At 39.5% G+C, this 19,582-nt stretch overlaps 1 protein-coding gene across 4 annotated transcripts in view; it reads right to left on the reverse strand.

Moving 5' to 3' along the window:
* Nucleotides 1–19,582, reverse strand: part of LOC121872727 (ATP-dependent RNA helicase has-1-like) — a 163,108-nt gene that overhangs the window by 124,307 nt on the left and 19,219 nt on the right. For 2 of the 4 annotated variants that reach the window (XM_042375745.1, XM_042375742.1), the window contains exons 1-3: nt 16,551–16,626; nt 12,312–12,569; nt 12,017–12,160 (exon numbers count right to left, since the gene is read on the reverse strand). In XM_042375745.1, coding sequence (XP_042231679.1) covers nt 12,017–12,160; nt 12,312–12,567 — 400 coding nt within the window. In that variant the 5' untranslated portion in view covers nt 12,568–12,569; nt 16,551–16,626. Of the gene's footprint in view, nt 1–12,016; nt 12,161–12,311; nt 12,570–16,389; nt 16,509–16,550; nt 16,627–19,582 lie in introns of those variants that run through there. The other 2 variants (XM_042375743.1, XM_042375744.1) reach the window with 2 other exon arrangements.

Below are 19,582 nucleotides of genomic sequence, written 5' to 3' on the forward strand. Positions count from 1 at the left end.
TATTATTTCTCACTTTTGATCTTTTTTTTACTTTTTGTATTTATTTATGGTTAGTTACTTAAAATAAGGCCAATTCACTTCAAGTAATGGCATCAAATGTTACCAGCTGGTGTAGTGTAAACACTAGTGACGTCACTTAAGCGTCTGTATTTAACTGTCAGTAGTTTCAAGAATTAATGCAGTCATTTACTGAATATTCCTTGTAAAAAAATAAATTTTAAATTAATTATTTATAGGAGAAGTATTATTATCAGTAAATATACCGATATGCATTACTGACCACCTCCACGGCTAAAAATAGCCCAATCTCGCGGTCACTTTCCCTTTCTTGTCTCCTCACTGGCAAATGGGGGGGGTGGGGAGGGGTGTGTGATGATAGCTGTGTTTATTACAGGGGTATAATTCTCTTTTACGGTATGTTAGACAGGTTTATAATACATTTTTATTATTTTAATATACCGGTAATCTTAATTTGAATCCAGCTTGCCAAACGTAAGTTTCAGTATAAAATAATTAGTGGTAAGACCTTGTGAGTGGCTTACGATGTTTCCATCACCACTCCGTACACACTAAACCACAATATTTAAGAGGTAAGAATTTTATACTTGGTGGTTTAGACGACCCCCTAACTTTGGGCAGATTTTTTTAATGTTCAAATTCCGTCTTATAAGCCGAGATATACGGTATATATATTTGTGTAATAAATGTATGTAGTAAGTATGTACAGTAATCTTTTTCACTCAAATCCTAATGAAACACTATTGAATTAGAATACTGTAGCTGGTTGAAGCAAGCTTATAAATTAAAGAAAATACTTGCAGTGTGTTTAATATATTACAGTATGTTATAAATAAATAAATAAACAAATAAATCGGTAAATCCATTTCAAGTAAATGAAACAATTGTATTCGACACCGACATTAGTTCAACTTAAATAACAGACTTTTAAGTGAGTCACTAGTGTTTACACTACACCAACAGGTAACATTTGATGACATTACTTGATGTGAATTGGCCTTATTTTAAAAAACCAAGGATGTGTAAACAGCACTGGTCAATGGGATGGTTGGTAAAGGACTACTGGGTCAGTAAGCTCCCAATGGTAAGTGTCACATTTGGGGTACCGGTCTTATACAGCAAATAGGGCTCAAAAGCTACTTTTTAAATGGAAATTTTGGGGGCCGTCTTATACACCCCGTCGCCTTGTAGGCCGAGATATACGTAAGTCTGCGATATTTTATAAGAGAAAACTTTAAGCCTAAAACAACCTTCTTCCCATTAATCGTTGTCACCCACCACCATCTGCCTCCCATGCTGGGAGGGGGAGATGGGGTGTTGACAGCCAGGAGGGGAGATTAACATGTAGTTAGTTGTCAGGGACTCAAGGGTTATAAAAGGCAAGAAGTACAATTTTTTCGCTTATAAATTGTCACTGACTTGACTCAGCAGAATATAACTTGCATTGCTGGAATTTTTGCAAGATAGCAATTAATTTGAGTATAAACATCCTTAGTTTGCCCTAGACATACAATTTTTAGTAATTAACTTAGTACATTTGAGAACAGGTTGTGGTAATTTATGTGGTTGATCAGCAGTTGTGGTTGCAGTTGAGAAGCTTCATGACATCACTAGTGTATAATGCATCTCCATATGCCCTGGTTTAGTCATTTAAAATTGTCTAAGTGCAAGAGCAGCCAAATCAAGCCATCATATATCAATTAATTTTAAAATATAAATTATAAAGTAAAGTGTTATAAGACAATGGTTTAGTTGTGCTGTTAATGTGTGTGCTGTGTAAGTGTCTTGGCATGTCACCTCACCACCTGACTCCGTCACCTCACCATTTGCCTCGTTAGCTCAGCTCAGAATTACATTGACTTATTATTGTATTATTTGACCTTTTTAGTATTGTATATATAGATTTATTACTGTATTATTTTACCTTTTTAGTATTGTATACTGTATATAGATGTAAAGAAATATTAGTTTACTCAGTAATTATAAATAGACCCAGAGCAGAAAAATCTAGCGTTGCCCAAGTGGTTGGTCTTCCCACCCACGCACCAACCATGTGAGGATGCAGCTAAACATTATGATATCTTTCATAACACTGGGAACCTGTGTCCTCTGGACCTGAGCAAAAACGTTTGGATTGATTTTCTCGCCATTTTCTCAGATTTTTCGATAATTGCACATTATTTCATAATTGACATTTGCTCCCAGACCCGGAAATACAAATTTGGATAGATTTTGCAGATTTTGTATTTTAATTTTTTTTTTAATTTCCGGAAAAAGCTCGTGTTTTTCAACCTTGGAATTTGTTCTCAAACCCGGAATTGAGATAATTTTCCAGAAAAATTCCAAGCACATTTCAATTCCGGCTATTGGAGAGTTCCGGTCAAGAGGGATTTCGGCTAACTGAGATATTATTTTATACTGTACAGTCTCTCCTCGACTTATGACATACTCGACTTACGACAACCGGACATACGACAGCCGTGGTCATATACCTAAACGTTTCCGTCCCGTATGACAGCGCGGGCTGGGCCGCCTAGCAGTGTACAGTGGTCCCTCGGTTAACGAGCGCCTCGGTTAACGAGATTTCGGTTAACGATTTACATTCCATAAGATTCTTAACTTCGGTTAACGAGCAATCCCTCGATTAACTTGTTTTTTACGAGCCGATTTCAACATGTTTTCACTTGCATTTGGCGGTCCACCAGCTGTAGTATTAGTCAGCCAATACAGTAATCGGTTTTAGGGCTTAAATTCCTTACTATTTTAGTAAATATCAAGAAGTTTATACTATTCAATAATTTTAAAAGTTTAATATTAAAAGTTTAATATTAATTTTTTTTAGTCATTTTAACAATTATTGAACATAATTGAAGGTAAAGAAACTAGTTTCTGGCGTGCCATCCAGCCTGTTAACACACCAGACAGGAGTTTAGTCTCTCTCTGTTTTCAGTGGAGGTAACATCTTGCTTGAGACTCTCTTCAACTAAACGCTTTTTTCTGTGTTTCCAAGCAAATTATTGGTCATTTTGAAATATACTTTACATATTGACAATATATAATGCAGTGCAGTGTTGATTTAAAGAAAATGATCTTAAAATACACCAAGATAACTAAAATTTTATGGGTGAAATGGTGCCATGGGGTGACTTCTCTTCCACCCCAATGCCTTCTCTTCTTCCTTCTCCTCCAACCCCATTCTAATTCCCATCATCATCCAGGAGCCTTCTACATACACACCTCAAAGTAAGTGTACTTTTCTACCTTTTTTGTTGAATTTAGGCAATTTTCGGTGAGCTGGAACCAATTACCCAAAAACCCATTGAAACAATGGTTTCGGTTAACGAGCAACCTGTTGGAACGGATTGTGCTCGTTAACCGAGGGACCACTGTACAGCATCCACGCCGTAGTCCGCTCAGTTGGTGTTTGGCCGTCGTTGTTGTTAGTGATCACGCTGTGTACTGACAAAATTTTCGTTTCTAATTCCCTTTAAAATGGCTGGCAAGCGCAAAAGTGAGAGTTCTCGTGGTGCTGATAAGAAAAGGAGACAGTCAATTACTTTTGAGATGAAAATGAAAATAATAATGCAATATGAAGTTGGAAAAACGGTAGCAACCATTTCACGCCACCTTGGCTTCTCTCACTCGCTGATATCAACAATTTTGAAGGACAAGGAAAGAATTCGTGAGGTAGTGAAAGGATCAGCACCTATAAAGGGAACAATAATGACGAAAAAAAGACAAGGTCCTCTTCATGAGATGGAAAAATTACTTGTGGTGTGGATGGAAGATCAGCTGCAAAAGTGTGTACCCTTAAGCCTTCTTACCATACAGGCTAAGGCAAGAAGCCTTTTCGAAAGCCTGAAAGAGCAGGCAGGAGATGAGTGCAACCAAAACTTCACAGCAAGTCATGGGTGGTTCCAAAGGTTTAAGAAACGTTACAGTTTGCACAGTGTAAAGGTGAGTGGAGAGGCAGCAAGTGCTGATGTGGGTGCTGCTGAAGCTTTGAAGGAGGAGCGAGATCGTGTCATCGTGGAGGGAAACTATTTGCCTGAGCAAATATTTAATGTGGATGAAACTGACTTACTGTATTCTGGAAGAGCATGCCAGAACGGAAATACATCCACAAAGAGGCGAAAACCATGCCAGGATTCAAGGCATTCAAGGACCGAATCACACTTCCGTTGGGGGGAATTTAGCTGGTTTCAAGGTAAAACACTTCATGATATATCATTCAGAGAACCCAAGGGCTTTTAAAAATGTCAGCAAGCACACACTGCCAGTGTTTTATCGCAGTAATAAGAAAGCATGGATGGCCCTAGCACTGTTTGAGGATTGGTAACCGAGTTGTTTCATTCCACGAGCCTAGGAGTAGTGTCTGCAACAAGGGTTTGCGTTCAAGATTTTATTAATTTTAGATAATGCTCCAGGACACCCACCACACCTGGACAACCTGCACCCTGATGTTAAGGTAGTCTACATTCCACCTAACACTTCCTCTATCATCCAACCCATGGATCAAGGTGCTATTGCTGCTTTTAAAGCGTATTATTTTCATACGACCTTCGCTCAGGCTATTGCTGCTACTGAAGGTGAGAAAACGTCCTTTAGTTTTGGAAGGAATACAACATCTTGCAATGTACAAAGAACATAGCTGCAGCATGGGATGAGGTTACAGGTCAGTGCATGAATGGAATATGGAAGAAGGTCCTGAAAAGATATGTGAACAGTTTCAAAGGATTTAATGAAGATGAAGCAATTTCTGAGATTAGTAACAAGATAGTGCAGATGGGTAAACAGCTGGAGTTAGAAATTGATAATGAAGATGTTGAGCAGTTGGTGGAAAGTGTAGCAGAAGAGCTAAGTAACGAGGATCTTATTGAACCGGATGCACAGAAAATTGCAGAGGAAGAAGAGAGACAAAATGTAGAAAAAGAACCTGCACCCCCCCAAAAAGTTTTCAGTGAAAAAAATGGCAGAGGCATTTGCCACTACAGTCTCTCCTCGACTTACGACGGGGTTCCGTCCCGACGACCAGGTCATAAGTCGAATTGGTCCTAAGTCGAAAAAGCAAAAATAATACATAGAAAATCTAAAATGGGTGTCTCTTTTTCTTCTCAGCGCCACGAGAACTCTCACTTTTACGCTTGCCAGCAATTTTAAAGGGAATTACAAAAAAAAAATTTGTCAGTACACAGCGCGATCACTAACGTTGTTACTAGAAAATATGTAATTTGAAAAATATTTTATACGACCACGGCGGTCGTATGTCCGGGTTGTCATAAGTCGAGTAGGTCGTAAGTCGAGGAGTACCTGTATTAATAAGGGGATGCAAATGTTTGAAGAAATGGATCAAAATGTTGAGCGTTTTGCAAAAGTTGACAGACTGATCTAAGATGCACTTGCTTGCTACAGGGAGATTTACAATGAAAAGAAAAGGCAAACTGTGCAGTCTAAATTGGACATATTTTTTAAGAAGTCCCCCACTGCTGTCTCCTTATGCCCCACCACTGCTGCCTTTTCACTCCCTAAGATGATCCAATACCTTCAACAAACAAGTATGTTAGCCTGTCTGAAGAAAACGAACTTGATGACCCACCCAGCTCTGTCTCCTCCTCTGCTTCATCCAATTAATGTAGTCTCCACGCAGGGTTGTTATGATTTAAATCAAATGATTTAAATCACATGATTTAAATCGATTTAAATCAGAGTAAAAAAATCATGATTTAAATCAAAATGATTTTTTTACTAATAACTGTTTTCTCATCACCTCATCCAAGCACCTCACTTTCAAAAGCTTCATCATTATCATCTCTAGGTAAAGATATATCAGATGCTCCTTCTCCCTCACCATTTAAGAGAGATAAGAGGGATAGTTCTATGGAACAAAGAAGCATAACTGGTTTTGTGATTAAAACTACTAAGTCTGAAAAAGTCACTTTGGATCAGCAAGTTGCTAATTATATATATGCAACAAATTCCCCCTTCTGAACAGTGGAGCAAGAAGAGTTTATCAAGATGATTAAAATGCTAAGACCAGCATATGTTCCACCTAATAGACATCAAATTGGAGGGTCTCTTTTGGATCAAGCCTACGATTCAGTGATTAAGAATTATTCAGAAGAACTTAGTGGGAAAACAGTTTGCATGGCCATGGATGGATGGAGTAATGTCCATAATGAGCCTATAGTATGTATAACTTTAACAGCGGACAACCGTATTTATTTTGTTGACTCTATAGACACAGAATCAAGACACACAGCTGAATATCTGTAGAAATTAGCATGAATGTGTTACAAAAAAGTGTGAAGACAAATTTGGATGAACAGTAAGAAGCGGTGTAACAGATTATGCTGCTAATATGGCAAAAATGAGAAGTGAATTCGGACAAGATAAATCCATTATAACATACAGTTATTCTGCACACCTGTTAAATTTGCTTTCACAAGACCTGCAAATCAAGAACATTAAGGAGCACATTACTGAAATCATTAAGTACTTCAGAAATCATCACATCCCAGGATCTTTGTATAGAAGAGCAGGAGGAACAATGCTAGTAATGCCATCAGACACACGATGGAACACAGTGACAGATTCTATTGAATCTTATTTAAAGAACTGGGAGACCCTTGTCAAAGTGTGCAAAGAAAATAGTGAAGACATTGAGAGGAAAGTTAATGATAAGGCATTAAAAAGAACTGCAGAAGACTATTTAGAGAGACTTAAGCCTGTTGCTGTGGCATTGGACTGTGTCCAGAGAGAACATACCCTATTAAGTGATGCTGTAGAAATCTGGGTAAAACTGAAAACTGATATTAAGGAGTATTTAACAGATAAGAATGATATGGATAATTTTGAAAAAAGAATCAAAGTAGCATTGACACCTGCCCATTTTCTAGCTAATGTGATAGATCCAAGGTATCAGGGCAGACATCTGACTCCTGAGCAGCGAGACATTGCAGAACAGTATGTGTGCGAGTCTCTTCCACATTTCCTTTCAACATTAATGTCCTTCCATGGAAGAAGTGCACCATTTAAAGAGGTCTATTTTGGTAAAGATGTTGTAAAATCTCTCTCACCCCTTGCTTGGTGGCAGTATTTTGACAATGATATGACAGAAAATGTAATGGATGTTCCTAGGCAATTATTTACAGCTGTTGCATCATCAACAGGGGTTTAGAGAATTTTTTCCACATAAGGATTTGTACACTCAAAGGTAAGAAATCGCCTAGGACAGGAAAAGGCATCTAAGCTTGTCACAGTACAAAAGCATTTCAATGTTCAACTAAGCTAATTTAAATGTTTTGAACTATTTTTGTTGTTTACAGAATGAGAATATTGTGTTGACTTGAAGTTACTACCGGTAATTCTTAATACCCTACACTATAATCCTACAAATGTAAAAGAAAATAAACTTGTTACCAGTATTATTTTTTTTACAAAATGAGAATATTATTCTGTTGACTTGAAGAAGTTAAGTTATTAATTTTTGAAACACTGTAATCCAATAAGAGCATTTACATTAAATTTCATTATTACGTTTGGATTTGTGCACTCAAATGTAAGATATGTTACCAGTTTTCTTTTATTTTACAAAAGAATATTATTGTGTTAAATTCCATTGGTACATCTACTGTATAAATATCTAATGCCAATTTTCTGTTTATTATCCTGAATAAGCTTTGGTTGAAAAATATTGTTTTTATGGTTTAAAAATACTATTTTGATGAGATTAATAAAAAAATAAAAAAATAAATATTTAAATAAAAAAATCTGATTTAAATCAAATAAATCGATTTTTTTTATTTTTTTTTAAAAAATCATGATTTTTTCCAACCCTGTCTCCACGCTTAATTAAAAAATTATTGAGGCCCCGTGTGCATTCAGCTGACTACATTAAAGGTAAGTGCACAGTAACACTTTATTCATTTTTCATTATTGATTACCTTTACGGTACTGTATTTCATTTTTGAATTTCTATGTATTATTTTCGCATTTTCGACTTACGGCCGTGCTACACTCTCTCGACTCGGCGCGCTGCCCTCACTTGCAGAACGTCACAGCATCCCCAAACGACGCCAAGCCAGTCTCTGTTAAGACTTCACATCATTCGTGCGAGCTAAAGTATTTTTGCTCTAAAACTGCACTCTAACCATTCGAAACGGCTTCCAAGCACCCATCAAGTGCTACTGATGCTAGTGTAGTGAATAGGCAGGGTAAGACCATTACTCTTGCTACGAAAATGGATGTATTAACCTGATTTGAAAAAGGGGAATGTGCTGTGGACATAGCCGCTGTGCTTGGTCTAACCCCCACAATGGTGCGTACTATCTGGACCAACGCTGACAAGATCAAGGTTAGTACTGGAAGTGGTTCTTCTCTGAGTGCGTTTGTCCTAGCAGACGACTCGTACTAGAAGCACTGTGGTAGAGAAGGTGGAAAAGATGCTGGCCATGTGGATGGAGGACCAGAATCAACGCAATGCCCCTGTGAGCCTTATGGTTATCCAGCATAAGGCCAGATCCTTGTTTGGCAACATAAGGCAGAAGAGGGAGAAGGATCGAAGGAAGAGACCTTTACGGCCAGCCGAGGATGGTTTCAATGATTTAAGCATTGTTATAACTTCCACAATACCACAATATTAAGATGACTGGTGAAGCTGCTAGATCAGATAAGGTTGCTGCCCAGACATTCCCACCAGAATTCAAATACATTATCCAGCAAGGAGGCTACTCACCAAAACAAGTCTTCAATGTGGATGAGACTGGTCTCTTTTGGAAGAGGATGCCTGAGAGGACCTATATCTCCAAGGAGGAAAAAGAGCGCCAGGTTTTAAAGCAGTAAAAGACCGCTTGACGCTGCTGCTTGGCGCGAACGCTGCCGGCAACTTCAAGCTTAAGCCTATGCAGATTTCTCGCACTGCCAACCCACGGGCCCTGAAAGGTTACTCTAAGGATCACCTTCCTGTCATTTACAAGGCAAACAAAAAGGCATGGATAACCGGCGCCATATTTAGCCAGTGGTTAAACGTGTACGCCGTCCCTGCACTGAAGGAATACTATGCCAAGGAGAACCTTAACTTCAAAAATCTTCTGATCTTTGACAATGCTCCAGCTCATCCTCCCAATCTCGACAACTTGCATGACAGTGTAACAGTTGTATTCCTGCCTCTCAACACGACAGCACTGATGCAGCCTATGGACCAAGGCATCATCACCGCATTCAAGGTGTATTATTTATGCCGTACCATGGCCCAGCTGCTCAAGGCTACAGATGGAGAAAATAACCAACGATCCGAGAATATTGGCGCGGCTTCAACATTCTTCATGCAATTGACAACATTGGCAAGAGGTTTCAGAAAGTTGCCTGAATGGTGTGTGGCGTACACTGTGGCCCGAGTGCATCAACAGTTTTACGGGATTCACGAATTTAGTCCCAGCTGTGAATAGGGATATCCTCAGCTTGGCTAGACAGGAAGGCTTTGATGAGCTGGAATCAGAGGATATTGAGGAAATCCTGGCATCCCATACAGAAAAGCTCACAAACGATGATCTGCAACAATTGACAGAACACAGTCCCGTTGAAGACGATGACAATTAAGAAGAACCTCAACGAACGCTAATTTCAAAGAGGTTGGCAGAATCGTTGAATAAGTTCCAGCAAGCAATGCAAATGCTTCTAGATGACGACCCAAACAGAGAACTTAGCTCAAAGGTACAACACAGAATTGAGGACAGTCTAAGTTGCTACACCGAGATCTATAAGGAGAAGAAGGTGAGAAGCACCAAGCAGTCAACACTGGATTAATTTTTTCGTCGCGGGACGGCAGAAGGAGCTTCTTCACAACAGCCGGCAGCCGAGGAGGAGGAAACAACAACGGAGGAGGAGCAACCAGCAGCAGAGGAACCCCAGTCAGAGCAGGAGGAGGAGGAGGCAGCCACAGAGTCTCAGTGACTCACCACCCCCCTCCTCTCCCACCATCCTCCTCCTTCGCTCCACTACCGACCACACACTCGCTCTACCACCTCCGCCCATTGGTGAGTACCAATACAAACTTAGTACTGTAGTTCTATGTACTATTTTCTATAAAAATGGAAATGATTTTCTGCATATGTAACTTTTTTCATGGGGCAAAGGGAGGCTCAGGAACGTAACGTAACTCCCGTATATTATTTATTTTTTATGGGGAAAATTTATCTGCTTAGCGTTGTTTCACATAATGTCGGATTTTCAGGAACATAACCCCGACGTTAAGTGAGGACGCCTTACTGTACTCACCAGCAGATCCTGCCATCTTTAGCCTCAGCCCTACAGTAAACAGACACTTCACTCAGCTGACTGTAACACATAACTGTAATCACCTCTTAACACATACAATAGAGGTTGGGTGGGAGATTATTGGTTCATGAGGCAGGAGTTGCTGACAAACAATGAATGAGAGTTGACCATTTGCGGGAGAAGGGGGGGGTCACATTTACCCACCAATGGACCCTTCCCCCTCTCCCTCCCTTCCTCACAGCATTTGATCTAAACTTCTAATTGGGTAAGAGAGATGAATTTGATACTATATATAATAATCCTGCATAAAATATCTTTGAGACGTTTCCAATATGATATCCTAAAACAATTTTTTTTTTACATGATATGATGGGGATTCCATTCATTCATAAAAAAAATAAAAATAAAAATAGAAATATAAAATAAAGAGAAATGTTGATACCGGAGTCAATAAAATCAGTTCTAATTAAGTTAGACACACCATTTTTTTTACCCCAATAATTCTGAATACTTTATCAAAAAGTTTGGCTCAATAAATATATTTTAAAAACAAAAGATCTATATGTATATGATACAGGCATGAATGGTTCTGAGTGTTACAGCAAAGACAAATGGTATTTTCCATGAATTTATATAGCACATCTCGCAGGAGCTGTATTTATTAATGCAAACACCACTCTGCTGTACACGTACAATATTGTTCATACTGTTAACAAAATAATGTATTCTACTGTACTACTATACTGTATATACTATACTCACCAACAGATCCTGTTCACTCAGCTGACTGTAATACTTAACTGTAATCACATCTTAACACTTGCGATGGAGGTTGGGTGGGAGATTAGTGGGTCATGTTATTGACCTGACCTGATGCAATATCAGGTCACCCAATGTAGGGGTGGTGGATTAGTGGGACTTCTGACCTGAAGATGTCTTGAATAAAGATGAAAGATAAAGTGCTCCAGTGTTTCCCACTTACTGATGTACAGCATAGTATACGTAACTGTAATCACTTTTTATGTTATTAACGCTGCTTTAACACTGTATTCTTGGCTGATTAATTTTCTGGTACAATAATGTACAGAACTGCACAACACAAATTGTACACAAAACAACAGCTAGCGATGGAACAACCTTCTACAATGGCAGCAGTGATCCAAACAGCGAGGCCACCCATTCACCCATGCTCTGAAAATTTATTCCCAGACCCAGAAATATTTTTTTTTCGATTTTCCAGATTTTTCCTTAGAATGTTCAGAAAATGCACCCGGAATTGAGAATTTTTCCGTAAAAATTCTTAGCAAATTTCAATTCCAATTATTGGAGAGTTCCGGTGAAAAGGGATTCTGGCTAATGGAGATATTACTTACCAAACAAAAGGTTAGTACGTGTCGGACAAATTTTTGGAATTAATTTTATACCATCTCTCCATACCTAACTGGCTGCTCACCAATTACTTTGGTATATGGAGGCAATACTGAAATCATTGAGTACACAACAAATATTCATTAAAAACATGGTTTGAAGCAATTAAAAATGTTTTGGGAAAGTTTTTTCCTTAACAACATATCTCAAATTTTATAACTGAAAGTCTATGGGAAAATATTCTTCGATTTACAAAAGGTTTTTCAGGAACACAACCCTCCCTTTCACAGATCTGGGTGTGCCTGTAGTAAAATAGGATTCATTCATTAAAAATTATGTAAACAATATTTTTTACCATTTTTCAAATCCACACCAGTCAATTTTGTTCCTCCAATTAGTGTCAGAGATGAAAATCCATGTGCATTTGCAAGAGGTTTCAAGACGAGTGCTATTTGCTGTGCCAATTCTCTTGTAGGGGTGATTATAAGTGCTCCAACACCTGTTATGGAATATATCAAAGCACCAATTATAAAAAGTATAGTACAGTACAGTATATGGATATGAATACAGTACGGTATGTAGGTAACATGTAATCCATATTTGGTATATCACATTTACACTATAAGGATTCTAGAGCAAGTCTCACTCACCATGTGACTTTTTGAATCCCATGGCTCTTAATCTCTCTATGGTGGGTATCAAAAATGCTAATGTTTTACCAGACCCTGTACGGGCATGAAGGAAAGTATTGGATTTGGCCAATAACTGTGGAAAAGCATGTAGCTGGATAGTGGTGAGTTGTTTGTATCCTAAATTAGTTAAGGCAGTCACTGTTGCTGGTGAGCACAAACCCTTATCTTGAACCCATTCCAAGGTGCAACTTGTGAGTATGCTAGTCCCAGCCATTTCTGCAAATAAAAACAATGTAAATTAATACCTATAGCATTTTCAAGGAGATACTGTGAGCTGTAGTATAATATTTTAAACATCTACAGCATGACTGCAAAAATATATTAGTTAATTGTGACTGACACAGTTTTAGGTTGGTAAAAAGATTGTGTTTAATCACTTGCTATAAATAATAAAAAGGAAAACATTAATTGGAGCACACACCATCACCCTGCAGTGCTTCACATTTAATGGTAAATGTAGAAATTCTCTAATAAGCAAATTATGAGCTAGTTACTGCATCATATTAAAACGACCACATACAGTACTGTGCAGTACTCTACTTGCATGTAAAACATTTTCTCTGTGCATTAAATGATATTAGCCCTCTTGAACACACAATAAGTCTTATAAGAAGGTAGTTCAGATATCTAGACGGTCCGTCCCTCGTAACGATCTTCAGGAGTGAAGTGCTTCCCCGTCTGGAGTACTGTCACCCCATCTGGTCCCCGAGATATGCTAGGGACTGTCAGTTGGTTGAAAATGTTCAAAGGAGGGCCACCAGACTGGTGCCTGCACTTCGGCACCTCAGCTACCCTGAGAGATTGGAGCGCCTGAACTTGCCTAGCTTATACTACGGACGGGCAAGGGGGGACCTAGTTGAGGTGTATAAGCATCTCAGGGGGCACTACTCAGTTGAGTGTCCTTACTTGGAGCTGGCGGACGCTCGCCCCACAAGGGGGTCACAGCTCAAGATTGAAGAAGCCGCAAGTCCAAAAAACCGTGAGGGCAAACTTTTCGGAGTGAGGGTTGTAAACTCTTGGAACAATCTACCAGAGAGTGTTGTGACGGCACCGAGTGTGAGCTCTTTCAAGAGAAGACTTGACCAACACTGGAGCGGGTTCAGGTGCATTCAGGAGCCGGTGCATGCCCAGTATTTGCCAACAGTGCATGACAGAGACGTGACCGATCGCCCGGGCGGCTAGCGAGCCGATCTTTTGGTGAAGAATATAAATGAAGAGACGTGACCGATCGCCCAAGCGGCTAACAAGCCGATCAGTGGCGAAGAGGATAAAAGTGAAAGTAAGTTTATGTGACCACAGCAAAAGTTATGTGGAACCACCCACGTGAGGTCAGTTCATCTTCATTCTGCAGCCAATTGATCGCAGAAGAAATTTTTTTGGCTCGAGAATAAAACTAGTTTTTCACTAAAAAAATAAATAAATAAAATTAAATAACTTCCTGTATTTGTGATCCCAACATCATATCTCAGATAGAGTGTATTTTCTCACAAACCTACCAAGACATTATCATAGGTATAGAAGTGGAATTGTATAAGCTTTCCAGTGGTGGCTTTGGAATTTTTATATGACTAATTGTGGGGAGGGTGAGAGGAAATAAAGAGACAAATGTGACCTACCAGCACTGCTGAAGGGGAAGACACTGATGGACAGCAGAACTCCACCCATACTTTGGTACAGTGATATCTCCTTTAGCCGCAACAATTGGTGTAGAGCACTTACGGGAATGAGAGATTTCCGGGTAATGAGACGGCTCTCTCATAGTCGGAAAAATAATCCTGATCCCCGGAATTTTCCAAGTAACGGAAAAATGTTCTCGGAAGTTCCAGAAATTTTCGGGAAATGGAAAAATTTTCCTGGAATTTCCATAAAATGTGCCTGATTATCATCTTTCAAACCCGGAAAAAAATCACCCATCCCCGGAATTTTCCAGGTACTGGGAAATTTTTTCAGAATTTTCCAGAAAATGTACCTCTTGGAAAATCATTCCCAAAGCCGGAATTTTCCGAAAAATACACCAAAAAACACTAGAAAAACACTTAAACCTAACCTAACCTGACCTAACTTACTGTCCCCATATGATGGAATCACTTATTTCTTACCTTATTGGCCTGGTTCATGCCAACTAAGTTGATCTTGATATTTACACTCGTTCTTACACTTAGGACACATTACTGAGGTCGGGATAACACCATGAGATCTAAAAAATGCTATAGCTTGTCCGTTTTTGGGGGTGAATTTTCGATCTTGCATCGGTATTTCTCTTGCTGTTATTAATATTTTTTTAGTACGTAATGTTTAGACAATTCTAAGACCTTTTTCTTCTGTGATATTTCCGTCGGATATTAAGGATAACCGAGATATTAATTTTTCAATATTATTGGATTTGGTCAGTCACAAGTGTCGCCATTTGTTGTTTACGTCTCACAGAGGAGGTTTGATCACCCATCACCCAATGCTCCTTACCTTCGTGTTGGCTTCTTAAGCGTCTACAGCACATGTGCAGGGGGTGGTGTTTCTTACTGGCTATAGCGATAGAAGACTTATAATTGGGCAAGAGTTTTTTGTCATAGCCAATAAACAATGCGTGGGTGTGTTGGGAGCGGAGATTTGATTTTTCAGTACCAGAATAACCAGATACTGTATGGCTGAACAGGTGGAAAGAAAGAAAGCGGTCCGACTAATTACCCAAATGTACCCAAATATAGCCGCAATGAAGTCAAATAATGGTCCTACATGAGCAAATCGGACTGCTAATCACTTCTCGACTAGTATTTGGTGTCAGAAAGTCACAAAAAATTGGAAAACTTACTTTAATCTGAGTTAATAGATAGCGTGCATGTACCGACGGAGCGAGGAATTACCCAAATGTACCCAAATGTAGCCAAATGTAGCCGCAATGAAGTCAAATGATGGTCGTACAAGAGTAATTCGGGCTGCGAATCACTTCTCGATTATTATTTGGTGTCATAAAGTCAAAGAAAATTGGTAAACTTAATTTAATCTGAGTTATGTTGTGTCAGGTTAGGTTAGATTAGATTAGGTTAGGTTAGGTACATGCACTTAATCTATTAACTCAGATTAAATAAAGTTTACCAATTTTTTGTGACTTCGTGACACCAAATACTTGTCGAGGTTAGGTTAGGTACATGCACTCGATCTATTAACTCAGATTAAATTAAGTTTACCAATTTTTTGTGACTGTGACACCAAATACTAGTCGAGAAGTGATTGACAGTCCGATTTATTCATCTAGGACCATTATTTGACTTCATTGCGACTACATTTGGGTACATTTGGGTAATTAGTCGGACCCGGTGGAAAGAGCTGTGCCGACATTGTGATAGAGATTATTTTACGTTAACTGCAGAGTTTTATCAGAAAAATAGTGTTGGGTTAGATTTGGTTTTGTTGGTTTGTTGTTTTTTTATTATGTGATTTACTAAAAAAAATATACATTTTCGTTAAGATTGATGGGTAGGGTGGGGGGGAATCTCAAAAACTATTGATTTCTAGCTGAATTGAATATCAAATTCGTTCGAAACTCATCAAATAACACCAGAAAAACTGAAGTGACACCCATTGCAGACTTCCATGGTAGGAAATGAATTTGAATTTCGATATACGAGACCCAAAATTACAATCGAATCTCATTGGGCAAAAATACCACAAATTAAGCCACAATTCATTTTAATTGGTGACAAAAAAAATAAAAACTTTTGATTGACCGCACGACGTGTACGGGAATGCATGATCATGACGATTTATGAAGGAAACACACTAAGTGGGAGGTTGGGTAGGTGATAATGGCAGAAGACTAATAGAAGAAAATAGAGAAAGATTTGGCATGCGTTCTCTCCGTTGTTATACGTTTGAGACGGTAATGTAATAGAAGAAAATTATCTTAAAATTAGACGTTTTTTCGAATATGATAATATATTTAGGGTAGGAAAGTTGTGTGCACCATTACAAAAATACCAGTCCTATATATTAACTACCTAACCTGGCGTAACTTAACACCTGTCATGGGCGAACTTACTGTTACTGAGACGGATGGGAAGCAGCTGTCAAGTCCTCCAAATTAGCCCTGATTAAAAATAACTAATCTAAAGCACTTGCCTTTCGTCTCATAGCTTCAGGCTTTATTTCTGCAGTTACCTTTAAAAAAAAAACATTAAAAATGTTGGTAAGAATACTAACTCGTCAGTTCTCAGGTGTGGTGCCAACACAATACCAGTATAAACAAACACAAACTGTTGCCAACTCTGAGTTATTACAAGTCGCTATAACTCACAAATTTCCGCTAATATTTTTGGTCCTTAAATCTTTTCATATATACAGATAATACAGTACATTCATTAGCAAATCCACTTATCGTATAGAAGGAAAAAGACGCCCATATTGTTGGATGTGTAGCAATAGGGCAGATGATGGACTGCTTATTCAGTTACTTAGTATAGAAAATGCAAGACATCAAAATAAATACATGTAGAGACAAAAGCAATATCATAATATATAAAATGAAAGACCATCCTAGCAATATTAAGGGGACAGCGTTTTACAGCTATGCAAAGGCAAAATTAAAAACGCGAGTAGGAGAATCAGACCTGAGGCTTGAAGATGGTAGTTAAGCATATGACCAGCATAAAACTGAGGCATTGAACAGCTTATTTTCCTCGGTGTTCACAAGAGAGAATGCAATTAACCTTCCTGCGTTTGAGGTCAGACGGTTCGACACAGCACTGACCCACATTGTGTTCATAGAAGGGGGTATTAGAAATAAACTGTCAAAGCTAAAGGTCCATAAGAGTCCCGGCCCTGACATGGTGCATCCTAGAGTGCTAAGAGAGTTATGCAACGAACTTGCCGAGTCCCTGAAGATCCTGTTTGTAAATGCCTGGATGAACAAAAGGTCCCCAGTAAATGGAAAGTGGCACGTGTGAGTCCTATCTTCAAGAAGGGCGATCGTCACTCCACGAACAACTATACACCGGTGAGCCTGACCAGCATAATATGTAAAGTACTTGAGAGTATTATCAGAGATGCTGCGATGGAACATCTACTACGAAACAACCTTGTAAAGGATTGCCAACACGATTTTATGCTCCTGCTTAACACAATTGCTCAAGGATTGGATATTTGGACCCATATTCTGGAACGGGGTGCTAATATCGACAATATATACCTAGATTTTGCCAAGGCTTTCGACAGTGTACCCCACCAAAGGCTGAAAATCAAACTGGAAGGGTACGGAATTCGGGGAAATGTCCTGGCGTGGATAAAAGACTTTCTACATGACCGCAAGCAGTGTGTGGTGATTAATGGTACGAAATCGTCATCCTTACCTGTCACAATTGGGGTACCACAGGGCAGTGTATTGGGCCCGCTGTTGTTTGTTTGTTTCATAAATGACATGCCTGACGTTGTACACTCCTCCATACAAATGTTTGCCGATAGCGTCAAGTTATTTCGGGAAATCAAGAACCAAGCGGACTGTGAAGAACTGCAGAAGGATCTCTGTGAGCTCCAAGAATGGTCGAAGAAATGGCTGCTGAGATTCAATGTCACGAAGTGTAAGAGGATGCACCTGGGGCGTACCAACGGTAAGGAGGCGTATATGTCCCAACGGGATGAAGAAACTGCACTATTTGAGACTGCATGTGAGAAGGATCTAGGTGTGTATGTTGACAATGAACTGAAGTTCTCGGGCCATTGCGAGAAGGAGGTAAATCAGGCAAATAAATTATTGGGTCTGATAAGAAAGTCGTTCAGATATCTAGACGGTCCGTCTCTCGTAACGATCTTCAGGAGTGAAGTGCTTCCTCATCTGGAGTCCTGTCACTCCACCTGGTCCCCGAGATATGCTAGGGACTGTCAGTTGGTTGCAGATGTTCAAAGGAGGGCCACCAGACTGGTGCCTGTGTAATGACCACGGTCGTACACGTCAGTTAACGTAAAATCAGACGATTCATATTACGCTCAATAGCCCACAAAACATGTAGCTATGATTTCTTTATTTGAGTCCCCCGTCCGAGCAGTCCGTTTTCTCATCTATTCAGGACGCCTGAGTTCTTCGTTTTCTTTCAATCTTAGAATGCACCCGAGACTTTGTTATTCCTTAGTATAACGACACAGAATTTGAAATTGCAACTGTGGTTGCATATGTTGAGGCAACTTAGATATATCTGATTGCAGTTATAACATTCAAGAGCCATTGAGAGTGATGTTGAAAGCTTCAACTGTCTTTATTGTTGGTAAAACTTGCCAAGTGAGTGAGTGAGTGTCAAGTCTGTCAGTACGAGTGGCATATCCTTATATTGTCCTTGGGGATAGCCATGAGTTTCCAAGTGCTACTGAAGTTAGATTATTTTGATGCCCAAACATCAGAGAATCTGATGTTTGTAGTTTAGTTAGTGTCAGTTGTCTATTTAAGAAATTCATTAATCTCCTGAAAAGTTTCTGTCAAACTCAAAATCTCCAAGACCAAACCTTTTTTCCTTTTATCCTCTTCGCCACTGATCGGCTTGTTAGCCGCTTGGGCGATCGGTCACGTCTCTTTTCATTTATATTCTTCACCAAAAGATCGGCTCGCTAGCCGCCCGGGCGATCGGTCACGTCTCTGTCACGCACTGTTGGCAAATACTGGGCATGCACCGGCTCCTGAATGTACCTGAACCCGCTCCAGTGTTGGTCAAGTCTTCTCTTGAAAGAGCTCACACTCGGTGCCGTCACAACACTCTCTGGTAGATTGTTCCAAGAGTTTACAACCCTCACTCCGAAAAAGTTTGCCCTCACGGTTTTCTGGACTTGCGGCTTCCTCAATCTTGAGCTGTGACCCCTTGTGGGGCGAGCGTCCGCCAGCTCCAAGTAAGGACACTCAACTGAGTAGTGCCCCCTGAGATGCTTATACACCTCAACTAGGTCTTCCCTTGCCCGTCTGTAGTATAAGCTTGGCAAGTTCAGGCGCTCCAATCTCTCAGGGTAGCTGAGGTGCCGAAGTGCAGGCACCAGTCTGGTGGCCCTCCTTTGAACATTTTCAACCAACTGACAGTCCCTAGCATATCACGGGGACCAGATGGGGTGACATTACTCCAAATGGGGAAGCACTTCACTCCTGAAGATCATTACAAGGGACGGACCGTCTAGATATCTGAACGACCTTCTTATAAGACCCAATAATTTATTTGCTTGATTTACCTTCTTCTCACAATGGCCCGAGAACTTCAGCTCAT

The sequence above is a fragment of the Homarus americanus genome, unplaced genomic scaffold (genome assembly GCF_018991925.1).
Source record: "Homarus americanus isolate GMGI-L3 unplaced genomic scaffold, GMGI_Hamer_2.0 scaffold39155, whole genome shotgun sequence".
NCBI classification, from domain to species: Eukaryota; Metazoa; Arthropoda; class Malacostraca; order Decapoda; family Nephropidae; genus Homarus; species Homarus americanus.